This window comes from Rana temporaria, chromosome 3 (assembly GCF_905171775.1).
Source record: "Rana temporaria chromosome 3, aRanTem1.1, whole genome shotgun sequence".
NCBI classification, from domain to species: domain Eukaryota; kingdom Metazoa; phylum Chordata; class Amphibia; order Anura; family Ranidae; genus Rana; species Rana temporaria.
Window position 1 is genome coordinate 408,618,895 of NC_053491.1, and position 25,561 is coordinate 408,644,455.

At 41.8% G+C, this 25,561-nt stretch overlaps 1 protein-coding gene across 1 annotated transcript; it reads right to left on the bottom strand.

The window, feature by feature from the left end:
- Window positions 1-763: 763 nt before the first annotated feature.
- Window positions 764-25,561, bottom strand: SFTPB (surfactant protein B). The gene is made up of 11 exons (XM_040345975.1): window positions 25,462-25,561; window positions 20,533-20,663; window positions 19,304-19,375; window positions 17,778-17,903; window positions 15,624-15,776; window positions 12,018-12,104; window positions 7,960-8,143; window positions 4,507-4,646; window positions 2,542-2,622; window positions 1,969-2,076; window positions 764-899 (listed from the first exon to the last, which is right to left on the bottom strand). The coding sequence occupies exons 1-11, from the start codon at window positions 25,538-25,540 to the stop codon at window positions 864-866; spliced, it is 1,197 nt and encodes a 398-aa protein (XP_040201909.1). The 5' UTR covers window positions 25,541-25,561; the 3' UTR covers window positions 764-863.

Sequence of the window (25,561 nt, forward strand, 5' to 3'; positions counted from 1 at the left end):
GGATGAAAGCACGTGTCAATGCTTTATTGGTTTAATTCAATTATCTCTCTTGCATTTTAATGACCTAATGTTTAGCCTCCCCTGACTTATTTGATCTACCCACTTATCAATAATATTTTACTATACATTTTTTAATATCTCCCTACTTTTCTATAGTCTAATCGGGATTTACAATTTTGGTTCATTGTTCTGGCTTGTTGTGTGTGGTTGGGCTGCAGTTTTTTTGTCTCCCTTGTCCGGGAGCCGTGACGTGCTTTGCGGGCCTCTTATGATGCCTGGATGGGCGGATGCGCCATCATTGCGTGTCAACGCCACGCAATCCACGCTGGACCTGCGGTGTCTTTATGGCACCGTCGCCTCCATGCAGTTGGTCTCTATTCTTGTGAGCAATGGGGGAGGTACCTGAGTGCCAAATTATTACATCTGTTCAAAAAATGCCATTTGAACCTGCCAAAGGTCTTGTGAGTGAATAACATCCTGTGATTTCTGCCTATGCAAACACATCCACCCTATGTTCTAAAGAAGAGGAGAGGTGGTGGTGTTTTGTAGTTGTGTCCTAAGGTAACCTCTGTTCCTCCAAAGATTCAGTATGTACAATGAGAATAACCACCCTAGGACAGGAAGTGAGGTGAAAATGAAGGCATATACAGCCTTAAAGAAAACAAATGCAGCAACAACTAAGGACAGGCATGCTGCAATATATAACATTTTGGGTTTGGATACGTTTTTAGACTCTGCAGGTAATAACGACGGCACCATTGGGGTGATTGTAACCAGATAGTATTTTATTGAAGTATAACAGGAAAGTGTAAGGCTCATGTTCGCAAAGTGCTTTGTAAGGTGCTCTGAAGAAAGCAGGTCCTTTAGTGCCACACGTTGGCCAGGCAGTGTCCGATGGCCTGGAAAAGAGAATATCCTATAAATATTCATTTCATTTACACAATTGATTTTGACCCCCTCCCCCATCTTAGTAAGGTGTTTACTGCTTCAATTTTAAAAAGAAAAACTTGGCAGGGTCACTATTTCTAACCCCTTGGATACATATTGCCTGACTATGGTAATTCGAGTTACTACCTTGGAACAAACACGCAGATAAGAAAGTGGGAATGAAGGTAGAACTCATAGGCCCGGATTCAGATAGAATTGCCTATCTATCGGCGGGCGTAACGTATCGCAGATACGTTACGCCGCCATAAATTAGGGCGCAAGTTCCGTATTCAGAATGAACTTGCGCCCTAAGTTACGGTGGCGTAACGTATGTGGTCCGGCATAAGCCCGTCTAATTCAAATCTGGATGATGTGGGCGTGTTTTATTTAAATTTCATGTGACCCCGCATGCGCCGTTCGTGATAGAATCCCAGTGTGCATGCTCGAAATTACGCCGCAAATCGTCATTGCTTTAGATGTGAACGTAACTTACGTACAGCCCTATTCGCGAACGACTTACGCAAACGACGTAAAATTTTCAAAATTCGACGCGGCAACGACGTCCATACTTAACATAGGATACCCCTCATATAGCGGGGGTAACTTTACGCCGGAAAAAGCCGAACGTAAACAAAGTAAAAAAATGCGGCGGACGTACGTTTCTGAATCGGCGTATCTACCTAATTTAGCATATTCCTTACGTAAATAGACGGAAGCGCCACCTAGCGGCCAGCGTAAATATGCAGCCTAAGATACGACGGTGTAAGACACTTACGCCGGTCGGATCCTAGGGAAATCTATGCGTAACTGATTCTATGAATCAGTCGCATAGATACAATGCAACTCAGAGTTACGACGGCGTATCCGGAGATACGCCGTCGTATCTCCTTTCTGAATCCGGGCCAGTATCTGCATATCTGTTTCAGGCCAACTCAAAGTATTGAAGCCATTTGATTAGCATAAAAGCCAGGCAACTAGCATTTTCAGAGGAAATCAACAGTTGCAATCTCCAAATTATTCATAAAGATTTTAATTACTCACATTGCATTCTCTTGCATTGTCCAGGTTTTGACACCAATAGGATGGCCCAGCTGCACACCCAGAATCCTCTGTGATGGCCGTAGAAGCTGCAGGACAGGCTCCAACTACCTACAATAAAAAAAACATAAGGGTTCTTCTAAAAAAACATTTACCCAACAATATATATATATATATATATATATATATATATATATATATATATATATATATATATATATATATATATATATATATATATATATATATATATATATATATATATTAGGCTTTGGAATGAGTGGATTCTTGCTACATGTTCCCCCAAGGGGCATATTTTCCCCTCATTTCCTGTTCTGGTGCCATCCATGACATTGTCACTTTGTGTTTTGGTGGCCATGATCACCAGCACAAATAGAAAGTACTCATCTTTACAACTTGGCTGCAGACACCACCAAAAAAAATATGTGACCCTTTCCCCACTCAATCCAGAACTAGAATAAAAAGGAGGATGGCCTGTTAGAAACATATAGCAGGTAATATTGTGAAGTGGGCTCATTATCTCAAAAGCTAAACATTGATTGCCGCTTTATGTACCTGACAGGTTCTCTTGTGGTCCCACGGTTTGAGGAGAAGATTAGACAGTTCTTTCTGGTGCTCTTGCAGGAATACATGACACTGGGGAAGGACAATAAACATTTCTGTACATTGCAAGGAACATTTCAAATGACATTCAAGTATTGCACTATTCATGTATACTAGACATGAGATTTTAACAAGCTCTGCATTTTTACTAGAATGAGTTTTTAATTTTTCCAACTGGGTTCTGAGGATGAAGACAAATTTTTAATATGATTAAAAAACAAACTGATCACAGCATCATTGCATTAGAGGAGGAAAGGGAGCCAAGATGGCAGCTTCCTTGGCCAAAAATTATAGCAGGGGTTAGTGCTGCATTAAGTTGGCCTTACAAATCTAAATTTAGGCCAATTCCTGCTGAATTGACTGAAAATTGTTCCATGGGAGGCCTTGTTAACACTATTAGGCTTGATAAAAGTTGAAAAAAAAAGGAGCCCAGTGGAAAATTGTCAGCGGAACAGCACCGGCATCCAGTCAGAAGCAGGCACTGTTACAGGTTAATGCTTTTTAGTAGGGTTGTCCCGATATCACTTTTTTGAGACCGAGTACAAGTACCAATACTTTTTTTCAAGTACTTGCCGATACCGATACTTTTTTTTAATGTTATGTGAATGGACAGAGTCAGTGATCACTGACTCTGATCATTCGGAAAAGGTAGGAGCCGGGTTTAGCGGCTCCTACCTCCGCCCTCCATCCTCACAAATTGAGGGGGGAGAGCGGCACGGACGGGGGGAGAAGACTGTACAGACGGGGGAGGAAAAGACTGCACGAATGGGGGGGGGGGGAAACTGCACGGGGGGGGGGGAAGACTGCACGGGGGGGGGGGGGGAAAGACTGCACGGACGGGGGAGAAGACAGCACGGACGAAAAGACAACACAGTGGAAAATACAATGGAGGGAAAAGACAGTACGGGGGAAAGACAGCACGGGGGGGAGAAGACTTGCAACTCCCCTGCCTGCCCAGGTATCGGGTGAGGCATCGGAGCATTTCCCCCGAGTACAAGCTCGGTATCGGAACCGATACTAGTATTGGTATCGGGACATCCCTACTTTTTAGGATTGAGGAAATCGGCTTGGCTAAACAAGAAAAATTTTGTTATGGCCAGCTTTACAGTTTAAAACTGCTACAGACATGAATAACTCAGAATGATCATATGGTGGGGAAACTGCACATGGTGAGGTAATGGCAATAGTAAAAAGACCATTTCACAATGATTTTCAGACCTAGGCTCCTTACATTAAATGCAACTCTTTGCTGAAAAAAGCCCAGTTGGGTCAGTAAGGCAACACATTGAGCTAAAGTATTCGTGTGGAAGAGACCAAGGTCATTCTCTAATTGAAATGTAGAGATATTCATATAACATTAGTGTCACTTCTGGTACTACTCATTTGGTTGAAATTTAGTTTGCACAGTTTACTCATTTTGAATAGTTTAGGTTTTTAATAGGTTTACATTAAATTCTAGTTGACAGCAGGGCAGGCTGAGTTCACGGCTTCAGTTCCTTGAGTCACTGGTCTGTTTAGCTTCTGTTGGACTTGAATGTGAACATTTCTTTACTCAGATCAGTGACTCTGGATGTACTAAAGAACTAGCAGATAAAGACCAGCAAAGGCAGTCTCTATATTTGTATCAGATAACTTGTTGCTTGATGCTTGTGGTGTCTTTTTACCACTGCCATAGTGTCAAAGAATCTAGTGAGTTTCAAGGCAACATTCTTCTCTTAAGTGTTCATCCTACTTTACTCTTTAACAGAAAAAACACATATAAGTAAGAAACACACTATAGTATCTATTTACTCCAATGCCATCATATGTCAGTTCGTTGCTTGGTGTCTCTGACCGAAATGGAAAAGGGGGTCGTCAAGTACAGTGAATACACTGTAACCTTTAATCGGTAGGAACAAGGTTTGTGACTTCACCCACCTCCTTCCAGCCCTGCTGTTTGGGGCACACACTGGATAGTGACTTGGTGATCTGTTCCTGGGTCACATTTTCTTTAGCCATTGGCTTCACGAGGGAGGTGACAGCCAGGCAGGTTTCACAGGTGGTGTCGTATTCTAGATCTGAAAATGCAGCAGAAAAGAAAAAGTCATTCTAAAGCCTCACACACGATCGGCCTTCCAACTGACTTTTCTGTGGATTTTGCTCCGAAGGGCGTTGTCCGTGAACTTGGTATGCATACACACAGTATGACTTTTTCAGCCAACAAACACGAACGTAGTGACGCAATAGAGGTACTACGTGTTTTTTCTGCTCTTTACTGCCACCCTTTGGGCAACTTTTGCTATTGTTGTCTGATCTTTAGCATTGGTTCTGAGCATGCATGTTTGTACTTTGGACTTTAGTTCGATGGACTTGTGTACACACGATCGGATTAGCCGACGTAGGACATTTGTTGCTGGATAGTTTGTTCACACACATTTGTCCGATGAAAACGTTTGTCCGATGGAGTGTACACACGGTCGGATTGTCTGCAAAAACAGGTCCGTCTGAGGTTTGTTGTGAAGAAGTCAGATCGTGTGTACGAGCCTTATGTTTACCTAGACAGCCATACAGCCATTTAAAGTAAGGCTCAGTACAACATAAGTGACTCCATTCCAAATGATGAACAGGCAAGTGTTGGCACAACAAAACAGCCTGGTTTTAAAATCATTCAAAAAAATTTTGGCAATTATATTAACATGTTAAAGTTCCATGCTGTTTTATCTGCTTTGCTGAAAAAAAAAAAAACAATTGACCTTTTCAGTGTCAATGTCAGCAAGCAGAGGTAGTGGCACAGGGCTTTTTAAAATCTTAAAGGGGTTGTAAAGGTAAATGTTTTTTCACCTTAATGCATCCTATGCATTAGGGTGAAAAAACATCCGATGGTACCGGCCCCCTCCGAATCCCCGTTTTACTTACCTGACCCCTCGAAAGTCCCGGGCGCGTCCATGTGATCTTCTTCGGTTCCCAGCCTGGCCGTTGATTGGCTAGGCTGGGCGGATTGATAGCAGCGCAGCCATTGGCTGGCGCTGCTGTCAATCACAGCGGATAACGCGGCGCGCCGGGGGGCGGGGCCGAGTGATACAGTCGGCGGCTATGCCCGCCACTGTATCACGGGAGCACGCTCGCAAAAGCTTTCCACCATGGGAGCTCGCTCGCATGAAGGTAGAAAGCTTTTGCGAGGAGGAGCTGAGACAGCCGACGAGGGACCCCAGAAGACTGGATTTAGGGGACACTCTTTGCAAAACGAGCTGCACAGTGGAGGTAAGTATAACATGTTTGTTATTTAAAAAAATATATATATATATTCTGCCTTTAGTGTTCCTTTAAGTTCACACCATGTATGTTGATCTACATAGATCGACACAGGCTAAACGCAAAGGAATAATTGTTTTTTATGTTCCCTTTTCACATCCTTCCTGCCCAGACCAATTTTCAGCTTGACAATTGCGCGGTCATGCAACACTGTACCCAAATGATATTTTTATCATTTTTTTCCCACAAATAGAGATTTCTTTTGGTGGTATTTGATCATCTCTGCGATTTTTATTTTTTGCGCTATAAACAAACAAAGACATTTTTTAAAAAAAAAAACACTATTTTTTACTTTTTGTTATAATAATATCCCAATTTTTTTTTTTACATATATTTTTTTCCTCAGTTTAGGCCGATACGTATTCTTTTACATATTTTTGTTAAAAAAAAATCGCAATAAGTGTATATTGATTGGTTTGCGCAAAAGTTATAGCGCCTACAAAATAGGGGATAGATTTTTGATTTATTTTTTACTAGTAATGGCGGCGATCTGCGATTTTTTTATTTTTTTTTGTCAGGCCTGCGATATTGCGGCGGACATATCGGACACTATTTTTGGACCATTCACATTTATACAGCGATCAGTGCTATAAAAATACATTGATTACTGTATAAATGTGACTGGCAGGGAAGGGATTAAATGTATTCCCTGGGTGTGATTCTTACTGTGTGTGGAGGGGGACTGACTGAGGGAGGTGACCGATTTGTGTCCCTATGTACAAGGGACACAGCATCGGTCTCCTCTCTCCCTGACAGGACGTGGAGCTCTGTGTTTACACACAGAGCTCCACGTCTCTGCTGTCACTCCCGATCGTGGGTACCTGGCGGACATTGCGGCTGTTAGGCACGCGCATCGGCATCTCAGCGATGCGCCGGGCACAGTTTTCCCCCGCTGCGCGCCCCGGGGAATGCAAATAAAAGGACGTCCAGGAACGTCCACCCGGCAGTTGAGAGCCGCGCTGTGGACGTCTTTCATCTACAGCGCGGGTCTCAAGTGGTTAAGGTCTATGTGAAGCCGTTTCATATGTATTTATGGTGAAGATAATGTAGTACTTCATATAATAAGTACCGCATACAATATATTCATGCCTTGTGTTCAGAAAACTGCAATAAATAAAATAATTTTAAAAATTGGCATTTTGTGACATGTAATAATAAAATAAAAAGAATCAATGAAAAGCAAAGTAAACTGTGTGATATATTGTAACAACGCACTGCACCACCTTTCATAACGCACACAGGCTGATGCGAGTCTCCCTTGGAATTCCGATACCAGGACATTCTGCCTCCCAATGACAACCAACATTGGAACATGCTTCCTCCTATTGTCCAACAACACAGGTGCAGTCTTCCTCCCATTGGCCACCAACCTCTGTATTTTATATATTTTTTGATCAATGATGCCAAGGTATTTCTTTTTCTCCTACTGGCCAATAATGCTGAAGCATTTTCTTTCACTGATTGGGGATTCTGGGGAATTTTTTATCCTCTCAATCATCAGCAATGTAAGAGAGAGACACTGTTACATACTCCTGGCCTTTGCACTCTGCATGGTATGCTCTACCTTGCATACTCATGACCCATGCACCACAATCTGTGCTGTACATTACAAGCTTGTCACATATCTATGCAATACCTACTTTTCACACCTGTGCTTAGTGGATCTAACCGTACACTTTTGACATAAAGGTGAAATTCAGTAGCAGTACTGATTAGTCTGCTAATTTTAAAAAGTTTGTTTCAAAACAGATGATGGAGCAGATTATGAGGATATCAATACATATACATGGTGAAAGAATTCCCATTAAAACTGTTATATCATGATGATATACTTTGTGTGTATTCTTTTATTGCAACGTCCTTCATAATTGGTTATGGTGAAGGTCTATGCTTTTTGTATCACTTTTAGACATTTACATACAATGCACCTTTTACATCAGACAAATGTTCTATAAAACCTTCTTGTCCTTTTCTCTTTGTCTGACTTAAAATTTTCAATAAAAATGATTGAAGAGTAAAAAAAAACTCTTTGTCCCAACAGTCATAAGACTGGCTGTATGTGGTCATACTGACACCCACCTGCCTCGCAGTTCTCTTCAGTAGCACACATGAGTATTAGTCCACACACCAATTTTGGGCCCAGTTTTCCCAGTAGGGTATCCAGTATAATAACTGTGTACTTCTCAATCAGACACTGGCACACTCCAGCAATCTTTCCCGGGAGGGCTAGGCACAGAGCTGAGGCACTCTTTGCAATGGCACTCTGAAAGAAAAATCAACATTTATTTTGCACAGTATTTTAAGAGAACCTGTCACTAGTACAGGCTTGTAAACTTAGCAGACAGTTAACCTCCCTGGTGGTATGATTATTTCAGAAAAAAGGTGCTGAAAGCGGTACCATTATTTGCAAGGAAATTTGGAGTTTTATACTGTAGGCCTGTAATTCTTAGGAATAACAAACTTAAATCTGACCAAACAAGAGTCTAGTAGGCATCCCGGTATGAATTTTTTTTAAAAACAAAATTATAATATAATAAATAATTATAACAAATAATAATATAATAAAAATAAAAATTATTCAATAATGTAATCAACTCAAAATCACTGAAATTTGCTCAGTTGCAGAATTGTCGCTGTCATTACTTTTATTTTTTTATGACGAATTTCCCCACAAATCGCTATCGCACAATTCTGCAAGTGATTATAATTTATTATCGCTGTTTTCTAGCTGCTCTAAAACCATTTCTGACATAAAGGGACACTTTTGGTTGCTATGGACAATCTACAGTTGCAGGCAGAAAGAACAGTTTTTATTATATAAAGTACACGTAGGACACTGGGCAGACCACTAGGGACAAAGGGGGTGTGTATTTTTTACATACAGTACTGTAATCTATAAGATTACAGTATACTGTATGTATTGTGTTTGTTTACCTTTTTTAATTTGGCGCCGTTCTCCGCTCCCGTGCGTCGTAACGTCGCAGGGAACGGAGATCGGCGGCACACAGAGGCACTGTGTGAATTGAGCGAGGTCCCGCTCGCTTACACAGCACGGTGGCATCGCTGGATCCAGGGACAAGGTAAGTAAACCAAGCCTGTGGCTGCAGCGAGGCGAGCCCGAGTCTGACTCGGGGTTACCGATTGTAGCCAAAAAATCTGACCCCGAGTCAGACTCGGAAACACCGCTCAGAAGGTTAAAGCAGGCACATCTAAAGGTGCTGACACAAAACTTGGTTTCAACTGTAGACCCCAGCCCCATGGCACTAAAATTTAAAATATCAAGTTTAAAAAAAAATCTGATCTCCGCCCACCCTCATATAATACCCACCTTTTCTATTTAGAGAAGCCCATTTCACACCTATGTGTTCTACAAAGTGCGTTAAACCTCCTCTTCACATTTGGAAATAGTACCGTTTATATTCTCATTAGTGATGCACTCAACAAAAATCCCTGCATTCAGCAGTTTGGGTTCACCCAGGGTGCTGTTATAGGGGTTGTCATAGGATTCTTTATTACAGCACTGAAACTGCGCTGAGAATCAGGTCTTTCTGACAAAAGCCTCAATATGCCCTCGGAGTTTACGGTATAGAAGGTTCCAAAGTGTTGGAACTTTGGAAATGGTTCTAATGCCACTGTCTCGAGAGATGAAAACAACACAAAAAAATGCAAGTTGAACAAAACCCATAGTACTTAGATAGCTATTACAGCCCAACTCTCTGCAAAGCAAGAACACCCTTCCTCCCAACCCATCTAGTTATTCGTTAAAACATATAAAAAATAGTTCATAAGTAGAGTTGAGCGGACACCTGGATGTTCGGGTTCGACGGCTTCGGCCGAACTTCGGAAAAAAGTCCGGGTTCGGGACCCGAACTTGACCCCGAACCCCATTGAATACAATGGGGACCCGAACTTTTCAGTACTAAAATGTCTCTAAACACTGATGGAAAGGGCTAGAGGGCTGCAAATGGCAGCAAAATGTTGGTAAGAGCATGGCAAGTACTCTGCAAATAAATGTGGATAGGGAAATAACTTAAAATAACATAAAAATAAATAAAATAATCTTGACCTAGGAGGACGAGGTCCATATGGAGTAGGAGGTTGAGGTGGCGGTGTTTTTTGAATAGAACAATAGAAGAACACTAGCTAAAGTGTGTATCTCACACGTACAGATATGGAGGGAAAACTGCAAACACTGGAGGAAACACTGCAAAATATATTTCTTTGCCCTAAATGGGTGTTTTTTTGAATATGACAATAGAAGAACACTAGCTAAAGTGTTTATCTCACACGTACAGATATGGAGGAAAAACTGCAAACACTGGAGGAAACACTGCAAATTTTTTTTTTTCCCTAAATGGATGTTTTTGAATAGCACAATAGAAGAAATGTATCTAAAGGGTGTATCTCACAGTAACATATGCAGTGCTGGTGTAATTTGATTTCTGAAGCAGGACTGACTCCTATATATTTCTCTCCCTATAAGCACAATCGGGAACCTTTCCCTAAAGTATCTAATGCAGAGTATCTCAGGCCCCATACACACAAGAGGATCCATCCGCTGGAATTGATCCGCGGACCGGCTCCAGCGGATAGATCCCCTGGTGTGTACGATCCAGCGGATCTGTTTCCGCAGATTTTTATCCCCTGGGATGGATTTCCAGCGGATAAAAATTTGAAGACATGCTTTCAAATCTATCCGCTTGAATCCATCCCAACGGATTGATCCGCTGGTCTGTACAGACTCACCGGATCAATCCGTCCTAATCAATCCCCCGCATGCGTCGTAATGATTCGACGCATGCGTGGAATTCCTTATATGACAGCGTCGCGCACGTCGCCGCGTCATCATCGCGGCGACGGCGCGACACGTCATCGCGATGGGATTTCGGCGCGGATTTCGATCCGATGGTGAGTACACTCCATCGGATCAAAATCCTCGAGAGGATTTATCCGCGGAAACGGTCCGGTGGACCGTATCAGCGGATAAATCCTCTCGTGTGTATGGGGCCTCACAGGAACATATGCAGCGCTGGTGTAATTTGATTTCTGAAGCAGGACAGTCTGACTCCTATATATTTCTCTCCCTACAAGCAGGAGCAGCAGCAGCAGCCTTTCCCTACCCTAACTAAAGCAGAGTGACGAGCTGTGCTATGTGCCTCTAGCTTATATAGAGGCTGGGTCACATGCTGCACTGGCCAATCACAGCAATGCCATTAGTAGGCATGGCTGTGATGGCTTCTAGGTCACACAATTAAAACAAATGGTGATTGGCTGCCCTGCAGCGCGCTATTACATTGCCGAACACCGAACCCGAACTTACAGCAAGTTCGGGTTCGCTCAACCCTATTCATAAGTCATATTTACTTACATGAAGCCACAGCCACATGACATTTGGGTCCCAAGCCTCTTCTACTCTTGTTAACATCCAGTGGGTCCTTTTTACTGATGTCCACGGCATTGCCATGTTGGTGGAGGCGCATGTTCCAGCTGTGAGGACCCCATCACAGAGGCTTCAAAGGCAGCAGAACTACAAAGGTCACTAAGGGGGGACTGGTCCTCGGGAAGATAAAAAGTGGCTAAATCATCCTGTCTCCAGGGCAGGAAAAATTGATTTCCAGCGCAAGTGAGATAGGTGAGTGTTGAGGGGTCCATCTCAACCCAGGAGAAAGGTAAATAATTTGTCATACACTGTTAAAATTAGAATTTTGTACAAATTTGGGCTTTAGGCTCTTCAGCGTGAAACCCTTCAGAGAAAGTGCTCTAGGGCAGTGGTCATCAACCCTGACCTCAGGGCCCACTAAGTGCTAGGGAAAACCTGTGGAGGAGGTGGTTTACAGGAGTGCCTTAAAAAATAGACATAGCAATGTATACTGTCATTTAGAGGTTTGATCATAAGCAAATTACAGATTAAGATGGTCCCAATAAGCACATCTGTATAGGGTGATTTTTCATTAAGGTCCATGAAGCAGTATAGTACTGTACGTCGCTAAGCTAGGGCAAGACTCAATACACTGCTTAGAGTACAGCTCTTTTATCTTGGTTACAAAAATGATTAATATAGTGGTAACAGGAATATCCAAAGAAGTTTTTACAATGGCAGAGGTCTAGCAGAGCATGGGTTGCTGTGGAATACATACCACTGGGATTGCTGCCTCAAATTTAGAGATAAATGATTTACACATCCAACACATCGGCTTCGGAATTGGCCAGTCTTCCTTCATATTCTGCAAAACAATGAAAAGTATTGAAATAGTCTGCATGAAAGGCCCTCTGTGAGGCAAACTGAAACATCACTTTAGTCAGCTGAGTACATTTTAAGATGCACCTAGGCCAATAACAATGTGTGATGGGACCCTATAGCAAAACCATTAATGGCTTCTACGCCTTAGTAATCTTCATCTCAAAGAGAATTTATTTATTGAAACATTATGGGCCAGATCCACAAGGAAGTTACGTCGGCGTATCTATTGATACGCCGCGTAACTTCTAGGATGCTCCGGCATATCTTTGTTTTGTATCCACAAAACAAGATACGCCAGAATGTGGGCTAGATCCGACTGACGTACGTCTTAGTACGCCGTCGGATCTTAGGTGCATATTTACGCTGGCCGCTAGGTGGCGCTTCCGTTGATTTCTGCGTAGAGTATGCAAATTAGCTAGATACGCCGATTCTCAGAACGTACATCCGCCCGGCGCATTTTTTTACGTTGTTTACGTAAGGCTTTTTTCGGCGTAACGTTACCCCTGGGTCTATGAGGCGTACGCAATGTTAATTATGGACGTCGGGTGAGCGTTGAATTTTCCGTTGTTTACGTCATTTGCGTAAAACGTTCGCGAATAGGGCTTTGCGTAAATTACGTTCACGTCGTCTAGGCATTGAGCAGGCGTAATTTAATTTGAAAATTCAACGTGATACTGAGCATGTGCACGCATGCGCCATACGAAAAAAGCGTCATTTACGTGGGGTCATGCTTAGTTTATATAAAACACGCCCCCCTGTTCCTCATTTGATTTAGGCGCGCTTACGCCGGCAGATTTACGCTACGCCGCCGTAACTTTAGACGCAAGTGCTTTGTGAATACAGCACTTGCCTCTCAAAGTGGCGGCGGCCTAGCGTTACTACGATACGCTACGCCCGCCTTTATGTACGCCTTTCTACGTGGATCTGGCCCTATACCTTTTTCATAGCAATTTTATAAAGGTCCTCAATCGAGAGATACATTTATTTGTTGTGTTAAATGCTAGTGCTGCCTGAATAAAAAAACCACTGTAATCAGACTGTTCTGGGCCCTCTGTACTTCTGGGCCCCACAGCAGTTAAATGTTTGGATGCTGCATACACTGAAGTGGATGTATTTGGTGAACATAAATCAGGCATGATCAACACCTATGCAGGTTGCAGTTTGCATATTGCAGGTGCATTTTGCATTTTTCAATACATGCTTTTCTTTCACTGAAGTCTATAAAACCAAAAACCAGAAAAAAATCCCTGGACCTTTCCTTAAAATGCACAGATGTGAACTACATCCATAGGAATGTTAAATGGACTGTGGTGTGTTTCTGCAAAACTGAAAACGCACTAAAAAATGCATGGGGTTGAACCAGGCCTAATGCCGCGTACACACGATTGGAAATTCCGACAAGAAAACCGTGGATTTTTTTCCGACTGAATTTTGGCTTTAACTTGTGTTGCATACACACAGTCACACAAAATTCCGACCGTCAAGAACACGGTGACATACAACACTACAAGGAGCCGAGAAAAATTAAGTTCAATGATTTCGAGCATGCGTCAAATTAATACCGAGCATGCATGTTTTTTTTTGCGCGTTGGAACTGCATACAGACGATCGGAATTTCCGACAAGAACTTTTCTTTTAGAACCAGCTCTCAAATTTTTGCTGTCGGAAATTCTGACAGAAAAAGTGCGAGCCTACACACGGTCGAAATTTCCGACCAAAAGCTCACATCGAACTTTTCTTGTCGGAATTTTCGATCGTGTGTACACGGCATTAGTCAGTGTTTCCAGTTGGTGGCAGATGAGATGTGGCCTGCCCCCTTATTTCCATGGCTTCCATACCACAATCCTCCAAACCGAAGATTCTCACTGAGAGAATGTGGTCAATGAACAGACAACCGATCACCTGTACTGGCATGATGCATAAATGTGTCATAGCACACAGGTTGGGTTGAGAATCACTACTGAGCTGTATATACACAGTTTCTATATAAATGATTTACTTTTTTTTTCCATGGTTTAGTTACATAGTTAGTCAGGTTGCGGGAAAAAAAAGTTAGAGTTAAACTAATAAAAAAAAAAAGATTAAGTAAGTAAATTGAAAACATTCATATATAGAACCTACCTTACAGGAAAAAAAAAACTATAAAGTATGGTCCAATTTGCTCCAACAAGGGACAAAAATTCCTTCCTGATCTTCTAGGGCAAGGATCTCCAAATAACGGACCATTTTTTACGTCGTTTACGTTAGGCTTTTTCCGCCGTAAAGTTACCCCTGCTATATGAGGCGTATCCTATGTTAAGTATGGACGTCGTTCCCACGTCGAATTTTGAAAATTTTACGTCGTTTGCGTAAGTCATCCGTGAATGGGGCTGTGCGTAATTTACGTTCACGTTGAAAGCATTGGCTTTTTGCGGGTTAATTTGGAGCATGCGCACTGGGTTACTTTCACGGACGGCGCATGCGCCGTTATTCAAAAACGTAATTTACGTGGTGTCATGCTTTATTTACATAAAACACGCCCACCTCTTCACAATTTGAATTAGGCGCGCTTACGCCGGCAGATTTACGCTACGCCACCGTAACTTAGGGCGCAGGTTCTTGGTGAATATCGCTACGCCCGCAGAAAATTAAGCCAATCTACCTGAATCTACCCCATTGTGCTTAGGCATTTCGATTTGTTTTACCCTTAGGCGTTTGGTAATTTCTTAATTTTATATGTATATGAAATGCCAGCTGCTGTCAAAGACCCGCCTCCTGGACTAGCTCCTATGATAGACAGCACACCTCACCATGCCTCCTAATAGTTACCTTGGACTGTCTATCTTGCAAATATGAGCCATTTTAGGGGTATTTGTTCTGACCTGGCATTTTATGTCCTCAAGAAAAGAAATGGCAACAGACTACATTTTCTAAATCTATAGACCTTAAAGAGACACTAAATGATATCCTTATTTCCTGAAATTCATCCATCTATCTCCACTGACAGTTTAATCTATCATTAAATAATTGAGAGCTTGGCCCTGCTGTAATTCTATCAAGATCAGGCTCTCCACCTAAACTGAGCAACCATGCAGGCAGAGTACTAGTGAGGGAAGCCGCCAAGAGACCTATGACAATTTGAAATTACAAGCCTCAGTGGGTGAGATTCATTTGATATATGCAAATGACAATTGCTACCCAGGTGCTTCACCAGTTGCAGTTTTATAGAAGAGTTGCAACAAGAAAGTCACTGTTCAAAAAGGCACATGATAAAATCTGAATTAATTTAGTAGAAAATTGTATGGTCTGATGAGGCTAAAATTTAGCATTTTGGACATTAAACTAAAAAAAAAAATGTTTGTTATAATCCAAACACTACACATTATGATAAACACACCATCCCCACTGTGAAACATAGTGGTGGAAACATTGTTCACTGGAATTGCTTCTCTGCAGCAGGTCACATAAGGATTGTAAGGCTTTTATACTGTACATCAATATATAAAATAATAAAATATTTTACCTCTGTGATTTTGTCATGCATAAACTGTACATTTTCATGGACAACGGACATGATATTTTCCAGAAAGACAGAGTCACTTAGCAGCTCCAGCTTCGAGTTGTCAGATTGGTCGTGAGGACACAAGGAGAGTTTAGCGCAGACTGAAGTAGGATTCTGGAAGACAGTTAATTCATATCTCATAATTCCTTCATTTATTTGGGGGGGGGGCTATTTATTAATTTTGCTCTAGCCCATAGGTCTGTTTCCAAACATGACTCTTCCACTGGGCAACTGCTACACAAAATATATCACAAGAGCTTTCAATCACTACAAAACATTACATCTGGAAGCTAATTAGTTGCTAGGGACAATACATCAATTTATATGAAGGATTATAGAAAACATTTGTTAGATTTCTTTGTTTAACTTGTTTATGGCAAACTAGCCATACTGGGTGTGGGAGAATTCTGAAGCCAGCTCCATGCTCTGCTAAAAGTCAATTACTTAGTGCAGCCCTCAAAATTTCCACTCACCTGCTCATATTTGCAGAGTGGAAATTAGCTGAGGGCAAGTGTGAAGCAGGAACGGACTGGGCCGACAGTTTCTTGGCTGATCTCTTCTGGTCCTTTTTACAGGGCATCTGAAGTGATCAGCCAGGAAACCGACAGAAGGCTTGCCGGCCGGCTCACACAGAGTGGGGATCTTCCGATGTGACACAGCTTGTATATGAAATGCCAGCCGCTGTCAAAGACCTGCCTCCTGGACTAGCTCCTATGATAGACAGCACACTGGTCCAATGCTGGTCCAGGAGGCGGGACTGTGATTGACAGCAGCCAGTGTTCCATATACAAGCTGTGTCACACCAGTGTGATCCGACTGGCAAACCTGATTCTACCCTGTGATCGCTGCAATGATGGGCACTGATGAGGCTGCACTTATGGGTACTGATAGGCTGCATTGATGAGCACCGATGAGGCTGCCCTGATGGGCACTGATGTATCTATTGTAAAAGTTGTTGTTGATATTTATTTTTGTATCTTAATTCTGCATAAATCATTTAACAGTGTCATTTCATGAGATAATTTACGAGGGCATGTTTAGGGATGCAATTAGGGGCGGGGCAGGGTAGATGTTGGGTTGGGCAACTGGTAGTGAGTAACTCTTAAGGCCTGGCTAATAGCTAAATTTTGAGCCCTTACGATGAGAATGGTCTGACGGACCGTTTTCATCGGTTCACCGCTGAAGTGGTCTGATGGGCATACACACCATCAGTTCAAAATCCGAGGTCAGAACGCGGTGATGTCAAACACACGACGTGCTGAAAAAAACGAAATTCAATACTTCCATGCATGCGTCGACTTGATTCTGAGCATGCGCGTGTTTTGAACCGATGCTTTTCTGTACTAACCATCGGTTTGGACCGATCGGTCAGCGGTCCATCGGTTCGGTTCGAAGCATGTTTTAAAATTTTGGACCGAAGGAAAACAGACCGATGGGCTATACACACGGTCGGTTTGGACCGATGAAACTGAACCTCGGTCCATTCTCATCGGTTTTGTCCAACCGTGTGTATGGGGCCTTAGTGTAAGGAATAAACCGCTAGAATCACTACAACACAGGCCTTTAGTTGACTCCAATAACGTTTTTCCAAGAAACAAAAGCATTAAAGAGAGTAATTAGGATCAACACCACTAAACCGCTCATGTAACATGGCCTAACTGGTTTATATGTAGTACAGACTCATCCAGTCTATTTCAGCCTCTTCACATCTTCATGCACTTGCTTCAGGATTGGCAGCACAATATAGCCCATAATAGATAACCTATTGGTGGACCATGCCTGCTCAATGTGTGTTGGCATGGGTGCTTATAGTCTCCACCAGATAAGTATGTGACACGGTGACAACTCAGGAACAGAACTGGGAAATAGTTGTTACCCTATCACAGAAAGTGCTTATAGAAAGACCCTCATGGTGGATTAATTAAGTATTCTTTTTGATAAAAGCTGTGTATTAACAAAGATAGCAAACAACAAGATAAGGAGGCCTCAAGTTAGTTGAGCCTTGGGCAAATTCTCTGTTTCCCTGCCCAAATGACAGCCATGCTAGACTTTACAACTATGAAGTGACTTATGTACACAAGTTCATGGTAAAAGCAACATATTGTAAGTTCTTACCAGCCATTTTTCTATGGTATCGATCAGGACACTTTCATATTGATCCAACAGCTTTTTGCACTCATCCAGGAATATATCAAAAGGGTAATGATTGCACTGTTTGTGCAATAATTCTTTGATGGAGCTCTGAAGTGGCAAGAAAGATGCATGTTATTTGGTCAGGTTGCCTGGCATTCATCTAAAATATTATATTACTGTTTTACAAAAGGCTTAAAGTGGAGTTCCACCCATAAATATAACATTACATCAGTAGTGTTGTTGCTAGGCAGAATAGTTAATCTTCCCACTTCCTGCACCTAGGTGCTTAAGCTTCCTAACCTACACCGCACAGACTCCTGGGAATGTAGTGGGTGTAACTTTCCAGGAGTCTGTGCACTCCCCAGTCTCAAAGAATCATGTGACTTGGACAGTACAGGTGCTGAAACCTGATCTGAAACCTATTACACTGCTTGTGCAGCACTGAGCATGTGCGAGATCTGAAAGGCTGAAATCCAGGAAGTCATACAGTCTGGCTTCATGATGCCCACACTTAAGATTGCCCCAGTCAATTTCTATTTTATAAAGTGTCTAAATGCTGTAACAACCTAACAAAACGGACCTTAGTTTACAGACTAACTTTACTAGAATACATTAAGCTTGTGTATTACAGGGGTATTTATATTTAAAAAGTGAAATTGTGGCCGGAACTCCGATTTAAAGCCCAGTTGAATATTCCATTTAATTTGTCTAAATAGATTCCAAATGCATCAAAACAAAACGTGTTCAATGTCTTAGTTTTCTTTCTAAAGCAGCTACAATGTTAGTAGAAAAGCCTGTTCTCTGCCAGCATCCTGTAGATAAGGCTTTCTTTGTGGAGGCAGTGGTCCTTCTGCAGAGGTCCGACATGCCCCCTGCTGATTCAGACATATAGCTCTGCAATTGGCAAAGCTGCTATGGCTCCAACACTGGTGGCTTGTCAGGCCTCTACAGAGAGAGTACTGCTTCCCCTCAGTGAGCATTGGTCCCACTCTGCAGCATGCTGGCAGGACACAGGCTTTTGTGCTCTACAAACTGTGAGACTAAGTTCAGATGTGGAGCTATCATCTGTGGTGGATCTCTCCTTAGAGGTGTCCAACAGGTGGTGAGAAGGCCTGGCTAGTAACTCATGTTGCCTCCTCATGGCCTGTTTTAACCCTGTAAACAGCATGTTATTGAGCCATATCTGCATGCATCACATATGGTTCCTGTGCAGCTACATTCACTGAAATTAGTTGCATTTAGCGGTGGTCCTGCCAAACCCAGCAGGAGATATAATTGTTACCACGGCTGCACAACAAAGCAATGTGGCCAGTGGCATGTGTACACCTCCATCCAGCTGCCTTTCCAGCTTAAGGGGACGTGGGAGGGGGCAGTAACAATGCACCCCAACTGTCTGTTTTTACTGCACCCCCAACCAAAAGTGTAAACAAGCCCAAAAGCCCAATTGCTAATATTCCAGATCTAAACAGTGCAGATTAAAGAACCTCCTGCTGTGGCCAGTGTATTACCTGGAGACGAGATGACTTCGCCATGCTGATGAATAATGAGACCATCTGCTTACATTGGAGGCATACTGGGTCCTGTTTGTGAGAGAGAGAGAGACCGGGGCATTATTTAATGTTAGACGTTTTCTAAGGAGAAGGTATAAATCCCATCACCTACATTTATTATTATTATTATTATACAGGATTTAGATAGTGCCAACAGTTTGCACAGCGCTTTACAATGCAGGGAGACACTACACCAAAAGTATAATTCAAAACAAGAGGGTTAGAAAAGCCCTGCTCCTGCGAGCTTACAATCTAAAAGGGAGGGGCTGGTGAAACAAAAGGTAGGGACTGTGAGGGATGAACTGATGAGGGGAGTAGAAGATTTGGTTGTTAGCTGGAGGCAGGATAGGCCACCCTGAAGAGATGAGTTTTTAGGGATCGCCTAAAAGTGGACAAAGTAGGAGATAGTCGGACATATTGGAATAGTGTGTTCCAGAGGATGGGAGAGACTCTAGAGAAGTCCTGGAGACAAGCATGGGAGGAGGAGACAAGGGAGATAGAGAGCAGAAGGTCTTGGGAGGCGCGGAGAGGACGGTTTGGGTGATATTTGGAGACAAGATAGGTGATGTAGCTTGAGGCAGAATTGTAAATGGCTTTGTATGTTATTGTTAGTGTTTTGAATTTTATTCTTTTGGCAATGGGAAGCCAGTGGAGGGATTGGCAGAGAGGAGTGGTGGACACTGAACAGTTGGTAAGGTGGGTGAGTCTGGCAGCACATTCATGATAGACTGAAGAGGGGAGAGCTTGTAGAGAGGTAGGCCATTGAGGAGGGGGTTACAATAATCAAGGCAAGAGATAACAAGGGAGTGAATAAGTTGCTTAGTGGTCTTGACGGTTAGACATTTAGACCTCATTTAAATAAAAACTGAATCTGATTTAGGAAGTAGAGAAAATACACCACACACAACTAGGCTTCTGATTTGCTGTTTCAGAACAATTAGACCAGATGCCATTATATCCTACCTGATACATACAAATATAATTAATTGTTTAGACAGGCCCTTACACCAAATAGTTGATGCAAGAAGTGTTTCGAATGCAGATTCCATAAATAAATCGCGATATTGCCAATAGCAGCTAGAGTAATGGAATATTTAATTTTTCAAATTGGAGAATAAAGGCAAGCATCCTGTTCTGGGCCACCCTTCTGCCCATAAACCAGACCTAATTTTCTCTCCCGCTCTTACCAGTTCTTCCTTCCACACATTCTGCTTGCAGTGATCCACTGCTCCACACTGAAAGGCACTAGCCAAATCCTGGCACCAGAACTGTGGACCCTGGGCACATTCATCTTTCATCAGAACCTTGCCAGACACAGCTGTGGAATGAAAACATAATATAATGTTTTAATTAGAATATCAGAGAAGGCTAAAGTTATAGAGGTGACTGCAAGGGATGACAGTCAATAGTAGGTGACATCATCATTTCTTGGAAATTGTATGATCATAAGGTGGTTTCAAGCTCTAAATGTCCAGATCCTCTTTTATGTATAAATGTATCCTTTTGGTTTGTTTTTCAATCAGTTGATTTGATGTAAATTTTTGTGAAAATGGTGGGCTCCTGGATAACTTCAACAAGCGACATCCTGCACCTCTATTGCCTTTCGGTCGGTAGAAAAGCCCTTACTAGTGGTACAAAGTGCATTGATGATGTGCAATCAGTCGGGGAAGTCAATTAGAAATGGACTGGTCCAACTAAAAGTGATATTTTCAGACACTTTTTTTTTTTTTTTTTTTAGACTTGAATATTCAAACAGTGAGCTCTGGTGTAATAGTTCCTGAATCTGTTCCTGACCACCTGGGAGATTTTAGTGTTCCCATTGATGAACATGATCATCTCCTTTTGCATTCCCCATATTATAAAATAAACTAAAAAAACAGATAAAGTGAGAATTCATCATATTGTCCACAGTAGGACAGGATCTCTCACCAACAGCAGCAATTACAAAAAAAAAAAAAAATATTGTTTTCGGATGGACTGACCGAAGTTTTTCTTGCTATATAGATTGATAGTGTGTAGAGCAAGCACTATAAGGCCCCATACACACGATAGAATCCATCCGCTGAAAAATCCCAGCGAATGGGTTTCAGCGGATAGATCCTATGGTGTGTACACTCCAGCGGATCTGTTTCCGCGGATATTTCTCCCCTGGGATGGATTCCAGCAGATCGAATATTCGCTGACATGCTATCAAATCTATCCGCTGGTCTATATAGACTCACCGGATCCATCTGTCCGAAGGGATCCCCCACATGCGTCGTAATGATTCGCCAGAGGATTTTGGCGCGGATTTCAATGCGATGGTGAGTAAACTCCAGCGCAGAGAAATCCGCTGAAATCCTTGAGAGGATTTATCCGCGGAAACGGTCCGCTGGACCGTATTCGCGGATAAATCCTCTCGTGTGTATGGGGCCTTAGAGAAATTGGTCAGCACCTACATCCCTAAGAACAAATTTATGTGAAGGCCCCAAACCGGGGGAAATGCGTGGGATTTTAGGGGTGCTTATATATACTATTGCAGTATTAATCAACAAAACAAAAAGGTTCATACAAATATATATTTATTCATGTAAGTACATGGCATTAAAAAGAATATATGAAAAAGATACAATGCAGTGTACTCTTTCATTGAAAGTCACAAACTTTTTCAAAAAAATCTGTGATATATCTGTTTTTGAATATTTTTGTTTATGTAATAGTTTTCAAAAAACTCTGTAATTACAAACTGTTTATATCTATTTTAGATGAATTAAAGTCCTAGGGGCAGATCTACAAAAGGATTACGCGTAATTTTAAAATTCCCGCGTCGTATCTTTGTTTTGTATCTACAAAACAAGATACAACGGCATCTCGGAGGGATGCGACAGGCGTACGTCTTAGTACGCCGTCGGATCTTAAGGTGCAATATTTTGGCGGCCGCTAGGTGGCGTTACCGTCGAAATCCGCGTTGAGTGTGCAAATTAGCTATTTACAGCAAACCACGAACGTACATCTGGCCGGCGCATTTTTTTTACGTCATTTTCGTTCGGCTTTTTCCGGCGTATAGTTAAAGCTGCTGTTATGAGGCGTACTCAATGTTAAGTATTGCCGGCGTTCCCGCGTACAATTTTTTACGTTGTTTGCGTAAGTCGTTCGCGAATAGAGATTTGCGTAGAATGACGTCACCGTCGTGAGCATTGGCTTGTTCCGGGTTAATTTCGAGCATGCGCAGTTAAAAAAAACGTATTAACATAAAACACGCCCCCATTACATCCATTTGAATTCCGCGCCCTTATGCCGCCAAAGATACACTACGCCGCCGTAACTTACGGCACAAATTCTTTGTGGATTCGAAATAAAAAAAATAAGTTGCGGCGGCGTAGTGTATCTTAGATACGCTGTGCCCGGCGGAAGATTACGCGCAGGTACGTGGATCTGCCCCCTAATGCGTCCCTGAAGAAGCCTAAGTTAGGCGAAACATGTAGGACTGCAAGTTTTTGACTTTCAATGAAAGAGTACACTGCGTTGTATCTTTTTCATATATTCTTTTTAATGCCATGTACTTACATGAATAAATATATATTTTTATGAACCTTTTTCTTGCTATAGTTTATATTGGTTTGCACATAATTTTTGCATCCTGCACTGCTGTTCTAAATAAGGGCTCATTCACACCGGAAACCCACATTTCGCACAGGATTCAGTCTTCAGAAACCGCAATTTCCAATTTTACATGGAGGCCCCGCCAACAAGCTACATTGGCATTGTCATTCCTTTCATTTTAAGCTTTGGGAACACAGGTAGATAGCCTAGTATTTCCCCTATTTGATGGTGTGACCAGGGGAATCACAAAACACAGTGCACTAGACCAGGGGTCTCCAAACGTTTGAAACAAAGGGCCAGTTTATTGTCCTTCAGGCTTTAGGAGGGCCGGATTGGGGCTAGCGGGGGTAGAAATGTCCGGCATTAGTAAGGATAAATATGGCCTCAGGGTTGGTGGTCAATAGGAGGAGTAGTGTCCCTCTTTGTAGGAGGAATAGTATCCCATCATTGGTATCAGTGGAAAAAATAGGGCCCCATTGTTGAGTCAGTGGGAGGAATAGTGCCCAAGGGCCGGATAAAGGCTAGCAAAGGGCCACATCTGGCCCTCGGGCCACAGTTTGGAGACCCCTGCACTAGACTATAGATAACTATAAACACAGTCTTGACAAGCAGTAAAGAGCTTTAAAGCTGAAGTTTAGCTAAAAAGAAAAAATATATATACAACTAAAGTGGATGATGATTAATACTATGAAATATATTTGCACATATCACTAACACACTAGCATAAGTCCAGCAGCACGAAAAAAAAAAAAATTTCTTGTTCTATTCAATATAAGTGACATTTTCGGTTCAATTATCCAATAATATGCATATGAAGTGACATTTTTAAAATTCCCTGCACACAATACACATACATTATGAAACAAATCCAGGTTAAATTCATTAGGTAAACTCAAATAAATTCTAAGACATAAAGCATATACAATTCAGTATTGTCACTAAAACCAGATAACAAATATAATGAATGGAATCCCTGTATAAAGTTACCTGGGTAATTTTTGTCAATTTTATTTCAAAATTGACAGTATTTTTTCATTTGTAGCGCAAAAAATAAAAAAACCCAGTGCTGATTAAATACCACCAAAATGAAGCTCTATTTGTGTGAAAAAAGGGTACAGTGTTGCATGACAGTGAGTAATTATCATTCAAAGTGTGACAGCGCTGAAAGCTGAAAATTGGCCTGGGCAGGAAGGGGGTGAAAGTGCCCTGTAGTGAGGTGTTTAAAGTACCTACTTTTTACCCAGGTGACTTGATTACAGGGGTTCCTTTTATTATATTTTCACTAAATAAGCCTGTAATTCTGTGACCCCCAAGATGCTTTTACTATTAATATTAGTATTATCACAAACCCAAAAGAATTTAAAGAAACACTAATGCCGCATACACACGACCGTTTTTCATGACGTGAAAAATGCCATTTTTTAAAATGGTCATTAAAAACGATTGTGTGTAGGCTCCAGAACATTTTTCTCGACATGAAAAATGGCCATTAAAAATTTAGAACCTGCTCTAATTTTTCACATTGTCGTTTTTCACGTTGTCGTTTTTCACGTTGTGAAAAACGGTCGTGTGTAGGCTTTTGATAGGAAAGCGGGGTCAACTTTACCCCTTTATGATATCATATCAGCTTTATATGAATTTTCATATTATGCCTGCTAACTTGAACTCTTATTAACTTTTAAGTTAAATGTTCTAAGTTTGAACTGCAAAAAAAGACAGGATGCTCGTAAACGACATGAAAAAAAAAAATGCATTCTCAGAAGCAAGTTATGAGACGGGAGCACTCGTTTGGGTAAAACTAGCGTTTGTACATTCGTCACGCTGTAACAGACTGAAAAGCACGAAGACTGAAAAGCGCAAATCGTTTCTCACCAAACTTTTACTAACACTAATTCAGCAAAAGCAGCCCAAAGGGTGGCGCCATCTGTATGCAACTTCCGCTTTATAGTGCCGTCGTACGTGTTGTACGTCTTTGCTCGAGCATATTTTTTTTTCACGATTGTGTGTGGGCAAGGCAGGCTTCGCAAGAATCACGTCGAAATAAAAGTTTTTTTTCTAGGACATTAAAAAGGGTCGTGTGTACGCGGCTTAACTTTTTTTTTTTTGTACTTTTGCGGTCAAAATATCTTACAAATCGATAAAATTCAGCTTTTAGTGAACTTAAAGATAATTTTTCTTTTTGGTGAATAGAAATCATATAGCCTATAATGTTGAAAATATTGCATGCATTATGCTTTCGTGAATATAAGCAGTAGTATCCTTCCTTATCAAAGTGCTGCTGAACCTATATAATCAGGTAGGGACTATTTTTTTTTTCTAGGATAAAAGGAACTCTTCTTTTATATTACCCATTTGCAACAAAAATTCAGCCAGCAGCAGAAAAAGTTTTGCTGAGTACTGGGGCATTGTGATCATTTGAGGATGGACATACTGCCCGCTTTTACTAAATTCAATGACAGATGCATTACTGCATGCCCAGCCTATTCCCATGATAACCAGCATAGTACAGTGCATAGTCAGTGGAAGTCACTCACCTGCAATGACAGTCAGGAGACAAAACAGGCTCACCGGAGTCCTTTCCATGATGAGGTGGAATGGGCAGTGCCCAGTCATCAGTGACCCTATATACCCAGG

Excerpts from the sequence above, each read along its gene's own strand:
- SFTPB (XM_040345975.1), bottom strand. The coding sequence starts at position 25,540 with ATGACTGGGCACTGCCCATTCCACCTCATCATGGAAAGGACTCCGGTG. Across the intron at positions 17,904-19,303 it reads CGAAGTCATCTCGTCTCCAG|AGCTCCATCAAAGAATTATT; the intron begins GTAATACACTGG and ends TTGCCACTTCAG. Across the intron at positions 900-1,968 it reads ACAATGCAAGAGAATGCAAT|GCCATCGGACACTGCCTGGC; the intron begins GTGAGTAATTAA and ends TCTCTTTTCCAG.